Raw genomic sequence first — 10,722 nt, forward strand, 5'->3', positions numbered from 1 at the left:
CTGCAGCCGCTGCCACCGTGGGCGCATGAGCCCGGGCGGGAGACGCCGCGATCGACCGAGGAAGAGGGACGAGCGGGTCCCCGCCACCCTCATGATGACCTGCTCCTTCCACCGCCCCCATCCCGAATCTCCTCACCTCTCGTGACCTAAATCATCCACCACTCCCTTGATCTGCGATGTTCACAACTCCTCCTGCTGCTAGGGCTCGGTGGGGGCGGCTAGTACCGCACCGGCGGAGGGGAGACGAGGTAGGCTCGCAGTGTGTTGCTGCAATGGGATGGAGATGGGGTGCGGCAATGGCGGCGGCAGCGGCGAGGCAGAGGAGTAGTTGCGTGCAGAGATGGAGATTGGGGTTTGCTTCGTGAGAAAAAGCAGAGGGAGGTGTTATTTTAGTCTTCGCCCAATTGGCTCTGCCAGTGATCTTTTTTTTTGTCTCTAGCGATCCGACGTGGACACCGCGAGGATGCGCTCTTGATGCGCACGTTAATGCTTCTCGATGCGGCCACGCCATCGCCGTAGCCTCACTGTGTGCCCACCGCTCCTTGCCAAACTACGTACTTCTCCGCGTTGATGCCACACTGTGTTGCTCCCCGTAGCTTGCGCCCCCGTTGAGTCTCCATCGTCATCAACGTCATGCTCATGAACCATTTTTGCAGCATCCTGTTGTTGAGTTGTAGTAGTAGTAGTAGTTGTTGTTGTCAACCATGGGGGTGATGCTACACGTACGCCACATCGTGTTGGCTATCCATGTTCGACATGGCGTGTTGTACCTGTATTCATGGATAGTCTTTGAGTGAGTGGATCACATCTGCGACGTCTTTGTCGTAGCATTGGCGTTGTCCGATGGTCTCCAGCTGCTGCTTATGTTTTTTCGGCTCACATGTGTGAACGCGGCTACTTCTTTATATCGAGTGATCTGTTTAATACACATAGAAAACACAGGATTAACAGCTCGGCTAATTGATACTCCCTCCGTTTGAAATTACTTGTCGAGGAAATGGATGTATCTAATACAATCTAGATACATCCATTTCCTCGACAAGTAATTCCGAACGAAGGAAGTATAACCCTAGCGGCGCGGCAAAAGCGTGCGACCGCTTTTAGTACTTTGTTAAGAGTGAAAGCACATCACAAAAATCCCGAGTGCTACATCTTCCTTTAGCTTACCTGCTGTCAAATCGGGCAAGATTTATGCGCAGGAGGTATCCGCCTGACCAGCCTGCCCACGTCAGCGTGTTAATCTTTTTTTAGAAACACTGTGAGTATTTTGTATAGAATGAACAATTTCTAGATACATGGCAACCAGTTCTTAAATGCTACTCTCTCCGTTCCTAAATATTTATTTTTTTAAGATTTCAGATGGGCTACCACATACGGAGGTATATAGACATATTTTAGAGTGTAGATTCACTCATTTTGCTCTGTATGTAGTCACTTGATGAAATCTCTAGAAAGACAAATATTTAGGAACGGAGGGAGTACATGATAAACAGTTTTGAGAAAAGGATGGATTGCTTTTTTTTTAGGAAAGAAAATGATGAATTGCTAAAACACATGATGAATTAAAAAAACACTATGAGCATTTGACAATGAAAAAAAGAACGGACACAAAGAAAAAAGAAAAGAAAAACTCCAGCCGACTTGAGCGCTTTCTTTTTGGGTCCAGCAGAACAAAAACCACTTGATTGGATTGCGGCCCATGAGTGAGCAATGTCATTCCAGGCAGGTACTCTAGTCCCACCGCCGGCCTCCGTGCTCCGGCCACCGACGCGTCCCCATCGGCGCCGTCGCCTGCCTCCAACTCCAAGCCCAAGCCGCGCCGACCGACCTCTCGGCGGTGCTCGTTCTCCCCGCTGCTCTACGTTGATCGAGGGTAGCCACACCACCTCCAACTCCCCCGACTAACACTGCTCACCGTGCCTCAGGTCTGTTAGTAGGTGCTGCCTCGTGCTCTCCCAATCTAATGGATCCTACAACTTATGTTGATTGACGCCACGGACACGGATGAGGAGACTTCGGTGGCTGCTGCTGATTTTGCACCGATTTCAGGGGCAGGACGAGGATTCAGAGGAGGATGGCGAGCTGGGCCATAAAGACAAGTTCCCGCACAGCACCTGTTCGATGAAATGCCCAGGAAGGAGCCACCCATCGATGTTGAAAAGTCACCATCTAAAACTAAAAGGTTATCCGAGAAAGAGCTGATCTTTATTCTGAGGATGGACCCATGCTGCCACTTCTATTTCAATTTCATAGTCGAGTCTGATCCAGCAAACTCTCCAATTTATATCAGTCTTAGATTTCTTCTGAAAATTTCTTTGGCACTTTTGCAAAACTTCGCTAGTTTTGTGTCACGCACATGTTAATTTAGAGACAAGACAGTTCTCTGTATGATGTTCTCAGTTTTTAGGTTGAAAAATGCAGAGCTTGATGCTTTGGAAGCTGATATGGACTTCGAATCAACTCAGTCCCATCGTACCTCCAACCACACAAGGCGACTGATCTTTATTCTGAGCTTAACTATCCTGCTGCACCAAGTGGTCATGCAGCAGTCCCGGCAAACCAGCAGCAGGTATGTCAATTGCGAGACTGACTAGTTTCTATGATATCCCAAGGAAGAAATCGGTGACTCGTGTCATTTTCCCATGCAATCAGAGTACTTGAAGCTATAAGCTGGTGTCTTTTATCTTGTCACATGATCTAATTGAAAGGCATTTCTTAACCCATAAATCATGAAGTTCAGTCTTAATTTCATGCTGCATATCTACTCCCTCCGTTCGGAATTACTTGTCACGGAAATGGATGTATCTAGATGTATTTTAGTTGTAGATACATCCATTTTTGTGACAAGTAATTCCGAACGGAGGGAGTACATTGTTGGTGTGAACAATTGAGCTTATCCTATCTTGATCTTACTAGTAAAAGAAACACACAGAAGGGGGAACATAAAAACCATTTTCATGCCAAACATCTGTTGTATAATGGATTTGACCTTGAACTTTGAAATCTCTGTTGAACATCTCAAACGGAACATACTTTTATTTACTCGATCTCATACTTGTTATTCTGCTGGGGCACATACATGTCTACACTTGTCAGCCAGTAGACTAATTTGCTGTGCTTACTTTTGTCTGTTGGCACAGGAGGATGAACTGGGACTATCTACAGTGCCACACGCATCAATTTGTACCTGAAAAGTAACAAAAAAACTATGTTATAGGTTTGATCTCGTTGTAAATGGTCGGCACTTTGTTTATGCATGGACAAATTCATTGTATCTTGCATCATATACCGCTGCAATTCATTGAACGATGAAATGTCTCTTTCCCATTGTGTTGGAATAATAGTGAGTGATAAAGGGTGTGTTCTCTATATGGTTGTACATCCTGTTGCTAGTATGTCTCTGTTGAGTTGAATTGGTATCTGATTTCCTGATAATGAAATTATGAGACATTGCTGCCTCTTGTGCTGTCAGTCACGGCTTTTTCCTATCATCTCATCTCATCCTTCGTTAAGTTTGTATTAGGCATGAAGAAAAAGAAGGTTCTATCTTTATTCCATGAAAATCTCATTACAAGTCCTTGAAATTAAGTGTAGTAGTAAATTACCTATTGCTCCATCCTAAGGACAAGGAACACATATGCTCCATCCCTAAGGAGAAGGACTATGTATGCATGCCCTACAATCCTCCGTAAGCTCTTTTACCTAGTACTGTCGTACTTTTCTTGTTTTATGCACCTATATCCATGTGTTCACATTCATTTGTTCCGTTTACGCATCGAACACTTGACCATTGTGATCATTCCTGCTTGGTACAAAGTATTTTACTTTGATACCCAGATAACAATAAAGTGGGATGACATGATAACGTGTCAGTTTTGGATTCCATTTTTTCACCTTCAGATTCATGGGAGCAATAATAATAAGGAAAAAGACTACATACTCCTGCCCTACAACCCTCCGTAAGTCCTTTTACTTGGTATATTGCGGTACTTCTCTTTTTTATTATGCACTATCTCCAATGTGCTTACATTCATTTGGTTCCGTGTATGCATTGTGATTGTTCGTGCTTGGTCCAAGATAATTTATCTTGATTCCCATATATGGAATAAACAACGCAGGACTACATGGTACCGCGCCAGTTTTTTTTCAATCTTTAGGTTATGAGAGCAATAGTAGATAAAAAGAGACAAATATTAGGACGCATTTTAAGTACCCTGCAGACACCAGCCGAAAGAAAGTGCCACATATGGATACTATGTCTACAGTACAGTCTTTAACAAATATAAGCATCCCGCAAACCAAATTATATTTATGCATTGTTAGAAATCAGCAAGCAAATAAACAGAGAAATATCAAGAACATGGGACTGGACACACATTTTTACGTGGAAAACCCTTGCGGGAAAAACCACGGGCACACAACGGTGATCTTTTGCTGCATCAGGAGAATCTACAAATACATAAACTTGCAATGAGTCGTCAACTCATCCTGTGTGGCATGGCATGGCATACAAGGGGTATATATAGGTGGTATATATATGAGTGACGTAAGTAAAAAAAAAAGTAGAAATCTGAATCGGCCTCTCCTTCGGTAGACCCTGGTTTCTCACTAGGATCCAGACCTTATGTCAACATGCATCCCTTGCTGTAATGTAAGTGCACTGAAAGGCATGGTAGTTGAACCAGAAGATGGCTGGATGAGTGTTTGGTATGCCTCCCGCATGGTTGGCCTTGATTGGGGAGAAGATTCCAAACAAGATAAGGCCAGCTTGATGAGCAGAGCTAAGCTATTCTCTTCAGTTGATATTGGTGTTGTTGGCCGTTGGTCCAGAATATCTTTCACCATCATTGATTGTTCGCCGTTAGAAAGACTACCATCTAATAAATCCCTTGGATGCTTGCCCATCACTAGCTCTAACACAACCACCCCAAAACTATAAACATCACATTTCTCTATCGCAACAGATGTGTATGACAGTTCTGCACAAAAGTGTCGACAATATTAGAATCGGGAATAAATGGATAGAGATGAATGCTTCTGATGTGAGAAACAAGGCTATTCTAGTACATACCAGGAGCTATGTAGCCATACGTTCCTGCTAGTGCACTCCAGTTTGATGAATCGGGCTTAAGAATCCTTGTCGTGCCGAAATCCGAGACAAAGGCCTTGAAGGATGTATCAAGTAAGATGTTGTTGCTTGTGATATCTCGATGGATTATAGGTGGACTGCATTCGTGGTGCAAATAAGATATTGCTTGAGCCACATCAGTTGTCAGGGCAATTCTCTTCTGCCAATCTAATTGCTTTGATAGCTCCTCATTTTCCAATATTCCATGGAGGCTTCCCTGCTGAATGTAGTCGTAGATGAGAAATTTATATGCTGGATGGGAGCAAAATCCATACATTTTGACAATGCTTCGTTGTCGGATCTGCGTTAAGATTTCCATTTCACTACGGAATCTTCTTTCATCATCCAACTCTTCTTCGGTCTGATGAAGCTTCTTAACAGCAACCAGCTGCCCGTCTTGGAGTTGTGCCTTGTAGACTTTGCCGTATCCCCCTGTTCCAATGATGTACTTATCGTCGAAGTCTTCTGCTGCCCTTACAATGTCATCAAATGCTAATCTTCCATCAAAATTCCAAACAGAGAATAGGTCCCTTCCTTCAGCAGTAACACTTTCTTGTGGTTTTCTCTTGTTACAACTAAGCGTTATTATGACAACAACTGCAGCAACAATTCCAAAAAGCACCACAAGAACAATTGGCAAAAGCAAACCAATTATCTTTCGTTTATGGTGACCAGCTACTGGAGTTGAGTAACATGTTGGCAGGCCAGATAGGTTACCACACAAACCGTTATTGTGAAGAAACCAACTTGCTGAAACATTTTGGAGTAGCCGTGTTGTTGGGATTGGTCCTTCCAAGTCGTTGTAGGACACATCGAGTGTTGAAAGGCTCACCATGCTTGCAAAAGAGGACAAAATGATGCTGCTGAACTGATTATGGGATAAATTCCAAAATTCTAGCATCCCCAACTTCCCAAGTTGCTGCGGCAATGCGCCACTGAGGTTATTGTTGCTTACATCTAACATGATCTGCAGACTTGCTAAATTTCCAATCACATCAGGCAAACTCCCATTGAAGCTGTTGTTGTTGATCTTCAAGGAAAGTAGTTTCATGCAGCCTCCTAGGTCCTCAGGTACTGATCCGCTCAGTCTGTTTCCAGATATATCAAGGTATGCTAGATTGCGTAGCTTTTCTATGTGTGTAGGTATGGATCCAGATAATTGGTTAGATGATAAGTTCAGTCTGTATAAATTTGCAAAACTACAGATTTCTTGTGGAATCTCACCGCTGAGGCGATTAGAATTGAGACTTAGTTCTTCTAGGTTCAACAATTTAGAAAGGATTGGAGGTATGGAACCCGTGATCATATTTTGTGCTAGACGTAGTATCGTTAGTTTGGTACATGCATCTAGATTTGGTGGGACCTGCCCATAGAATCTATTTGATGCAAAGCTCATCCTTTTGAGTTGTGGATACACACCAAAGTGCTGAGATATATCTCCTGTGAGTTGGTTCCTCTGAAGGCTAATTTCAACCAAACTCGTACATGTCTTTAAACTCCTTGGAATGGGGCCATTGAACATATTAGAAAAGAGATATAGATATTGAAGCCTGCCCCCTGAACATATATTTGTAGGTAAAGGTCCTGAAAGTGAGTTGTTAGCCAGCCCAAGTGCAACAAGGTTTATGAGGTCTCCGAATTCTTGAGGAAGAGAACCTGATAATTTGTTATGGTTGATGTACAGTTCTTGGATGCTTTGCAGCTTCCCAAAAGTTTTAGGTATTGATCCCGAAATTTGGTTCTGGTACAAGTTTAAATATTTGAGGTTCAGCAGATTGCCAATCCCTTTAGGGATGGAGCCGGTTATCTGATTTTGATCTAGGGATAGTACTACTAGCTTGGTATTATTTCCTATGCTATCAGGAATAGTGCCAGATATTTGGTTGTTGGACAACCCAAAATTTTGGAGGTTCAGCAAATAGCCCAATTCAAAAGGTATTGGGCCTGTGATTTGATTTGTATAGAGAGAAAGTTCATTGAGCATAGTGAGGTTGCCTATTTCTGGGGGTATTGAACCTGTGATTTGATTTTCAAAGAGAAAAAGTGTGTTCATCTTAGTGAGATTGGTTATGGAGATTGGAATTGGACCTGAAATATCATTTGACTGAAGCTGAAGACTTTGCAAATGGACCAGTCTGCCTAGCTCTTGGGGTATAGGCCCTGAAAGTTGATTACCATACAGGTACAAATCATTTAGTTGGGTCAGATTTCCAAGGGTTTTTGGTATCATGCCGGTTAAGGGGTTGTTGCTTAGCTGTAGGCCTTGTAGGTTGACAAGGTTTCCAATCTCCTTAGGAATGGGACCTGATACCATGTTCTGGTGAATGACAAGATAATTTAACATTGTTAGGTTACCAAGAGACGCAGGGATATGTCCTGTGAGTTTGTTAGATGAGAGACCAAGCTGCATGAGACTCTGCAGGTTACCAAACTCAAACGGAATTTGCCCTTTGAGATGGTTGAAGCTAAGGTCAAGATAAGATAGTGATGATAGAGAGCTGATACTAGCGGGCAGTACACCGTGGAGACTGTTGTTTTGAAGGTCAATATATGCGAGGAATGGAAGAGCCGAGAAGTTGAGCTCACCAAGCTGGCCACGGATGCCAGCACCCGGCAGGGATATGTTGGTTACCACCCAGGGCATGCGGCGGCCATGGCGGATAGCCGTGCACATGATGCCCGACCAGTTGCAGGGCCTTGTGTTTTCTTGCCAAGAGCTCATCTGCAGTGGTGGGCTCGCAAGTGTAGCTTTCCAGTGGAGGAGGGCCATGTGTTGAGACCTCAGAGAGATCCCTCCATGGTGCACCGCATGTGCTTCTTCCAAGAGAAGAAGGCACGGCACCAGCAGTAGGCAGAGGTACAACAATGGTGTTGAGCATGATGGCATTTTGCTGCGTAGTGTTTGCATGCTTTGTTTGCTTGGGGGATATGATTCTGTGCATACTATTGATGATTATTTAACTAGTGTGTCTTCCGTTGTTGTGAGGTCATCAATCAACACACAACAGTTGAGTGGAAGCTGCTGCGGGATGACTATTCTTCAGTGTGTCGCCATCTCTGCCCCTTTTTCTTTCCCTTTGGCAGCTGCTGCTGGGCAGACGGTTTTTCCTTCTTGAGAGTCGCCATCTATTCCTCTTTTCTTTGCTCGTGCCAGTGGAAGAATGAAACAGTAATTATTCCTAGAAAGCAATTGAAGGAAGGGATAGAAGGGTACACGCAGCGTATGCCTACTCATATCTCCTCCGTCTACGACTTATGTGCTGATGGACTTTGAGTTAACACTGCAGTAGAGTTTTTTGTATCTCCTGTGGTTGGTTTGATAGTATCCTCTTTGTTTATTTGATCGTGTAATCTGTAACTGCTTCAGTTAAGCTATTCTCCATGGTACCAATGTTAATTTCCCTTTTCGCTTTTCAGCTGGTACATAGAACAAACGATTTAGCTCAAGGACTCGTGGCTGGTGGCGCGACACAACACCAAATTTTGGGAAAATTCCGTGCTGGTGGTAAAATTAAAGGTTTCAGTGCTGAATTGTGGTTAATATAAATTAAATGCTGGACCCCAAGTCTTGTTGGAAATCCTGTGTACGAGGAAAATGACAGAGTGGCGCTGTACAACCATGCAAGTATATTGTGTTGGAAGTCCTGTGGAATTCATAGCCTATACAACCAGGCAGCATCATGACCACACAAGCTGAAGCAAAAATCCAAGCTCAAGTGGGTCACTGGCGCTTTCGGTAGGTCTGCCGGCCCATGTACGCTGTTGATTTTGCCGTGTAACATCCGACATGCCAATATTCCCAGGTATGCCCCTTTGTAATTTATGAGTAATCAAAAGGGTGCAAATCCACTGGTCAACCTCCGATATTCCGTCGAACATCTGAGAAGGTTCTCAGCAAGGTACAAGAAGACTTGTTTGGAATGATGTGAGCTGCTCTCTGTACGGTGATTGTACATCCTGTTATTAGCATGTCAATCACACTATATGTGTTGAATCTCGATGGAATGTGTAGGTTAATGGCCACTTCTCGGAAAGAAAGCACAGGATGACAACCTCGTCTTATCAAATCTGTGTTAGCTTCTAGATTTCTTGCAGAGAGAGAAGTAGGCAGGCACCTAATAACCTAGCTTAAAGAAGTAATCACGGGAAAGCAAGCGTTGTCTTCCCAAGCTATCTCTAAATTTCCTCTAAAGCTATTCCCTAAAGTACTAATGTTGCCCTTTTCGCTTTTCAGATGCTACATCATAGAACAAAAGATTCCTTGCTGGAATTATATCGATGGTAAAAATAAAAATAAAGGCGACTGTGCCGAATTTTGGTTAGCACAAATCCAGGACCGCAAGTCTTGTGGAAGTCGTGTGTTTGGCTGCATCTTGTGGAATTCAAGGCCTGTAGAATCAAGCAGCATCTTGGCCGCACAAACTGAAGAAAATTTCCAAGCTCAAGTGGGCCGTCCGCTTTTGTACCGTCTGCCCATGTAGGGCGTGTTGATTGCTGCGTAGGCCAATATTCCAACACATTACACAGGTAATTTATAATTTTTGAGATTTAACAAGAAAAAGTATATCTGTTGATGGGCCGCGCCAGTAACCGGCCCATTATGGATTCCTTCATGGTTAGCTCCAATAGCTGCAGCCTAAGGCAATATACAGAAGCACCCTTCGGTGTGGAGCACCACCGGCGTATGGATCCGGTGGGTAGGAAGGTTGAGAGTGTGGGGGCGGTGGGGAGCACCACGGACCGATGAATCCGGCAAGGTAGGGAAGCCGCGAGGCCACGCGGAATGTAGGGGGCACGGACAGTGTCCTCGAGGCCCGCTTTGAACTAGTTCCTGCACACTACATGTTCGACGAAGTGCCCACAACACCTGCAGCGACGTCTTCTTCTCCCCTCTCGCCGGCAAGGAGCCAGTCCACGCTGCCACCCAGCAACGTTGACAACGCACCATAAGAAAGGTTATCCCAGAATGTCTGATTGCACTAGCTGAGTTGAATTGATATTTAGTTTTCTGATTAAAAAAATTATGGGGCATTTCTAGCTCTCGTGTTGTCTGTCATCCAGGGCTTTTCATATGATCTCATCTCGTCCTTTGTTAAGTTTGTATTAGGCGTGAAGAAAAGAAGGTTGTATCTTTGTTCCGTATCAATCTCGCCAGCCAATGCTTGAAATTAAGTTTAGTAGGACTACATACTCCTGGATACAATGCTCCATCATAAGGACAATGACTTCATACTTCAGCCCTAAAGACCTCCGTAAGTTCTTTTTACTCACTACTATGGTAATTTTCCTTTTTTATGCACCTACCCCCATGTGTTTAATTCATTTGATCCCATTTATGCATTCACCACTTGATCATGGTGATAGTTCCTGCTTAGTCCAAGGTATTTTTATCTTGATTCCTAGAGAACTATAAAACGGGACTACATGATATCACACCAGTTTTTGATGCCTTTTTTTTTCATTTTTATTAGGTTCATGGGAGAAATAGTAGACAAAAAGAGACAAATATTAGCACACCATTTCAAGCACCTGTGCAGACAACAACCCAAAGGAAGGGTCACATGTGGATAATACGTCCAAGCAAATATAAGTAT

At 43.8% G+C, this 10,722-nt stretch overlaps 1 protein-coding gene and 1 long non-coding RNA gene across 2 annotated transcripts; one reads left to right on the top strand and one right to left on the bottom strand.

The window, feature by feature from the left end:
- Window positions 1–1,713: 1,713 nt before the first annotated feature.
- LOC123102894 (uncharacterized) lies at window positions 1,714–3,342 on the top strand. The gene is made up of 4 exons (XR_006449462.1): window positions 1,714–1,925; window positions 2,050–2,182; window positions 2,422–2,569; window positions 3,141–3,342. It is a non-coding gene; the product is annotated as an uncharacterized lncRNA (long non-coding RNA).
- Window positions 3,343–4,444: 1,102 nt separating this feature from the next.
- Window positions 4,445–8,015, bottom strand: LOC123083480 (probable leucine-rich repeat receptor-like protein kinase At1g35710). The gene is made up of 5 exons (XM_044505518.1): window positions 7,304–8,015; window positions 6,548–7,216; window positions 5,514–6,259; window positions 5,072–5,345; window positions 4,445–4,979 (listed from the first exon to the last, which is right to left on the bottom strand). Exons 1-5 carry the CDS (start codon window positions 8,013–8,015, stop codon window positions 4,609–4,611), a joined length of 2,772 nt encoding a protein of 923 aa, XP_044361453.1. The 3' UTR covers window positions 4,445–4,608.
- Window positions 8,016–10,722: the final 2,707 nt, after the last annotated feature.

This window comes from Triticum aestivum, chromosome 1B (genome assembly GCF_018294505.1).
Source record: "Triticum aestivum cultivar Chinese Spring chromosome 1B, IWGSC CS RefSeq v2.1, whole genome shotgun sequence".
NCBI lineage: Eukaryota > Viridiplantae > Streptophyta > Magnoliopsida > Poales > Poaceae > Triticum > Triticum aestivum.

What these genes read in the sequence shown, in the direction of transcription:
- LOC123083480 (XM_044505518.1), bottom strand. Translation starts at nt 8,015, where the DNA reads ATGCCATCATGCTCAACACCATTGTTGTACCTCTGCCTACTGCTGGTG. An exon ending in AAATGATTTGTACCTGTATG is followed by an intron (nt 7,217 to 7,303) that starts GTAATCAACTTT and finishes ATGATATTTCAG; the next exon opens with GTCCAATTCCAATCTCCATA. An exon ending in AGATATATCTCAGCACTTTG is followed by an intron (nt 6,260 to 6,547) that starts GTGTGTATCCAC and finishes CTACACACATAG; the next exon opens with AAAAGCTACGCAATCTAGCA.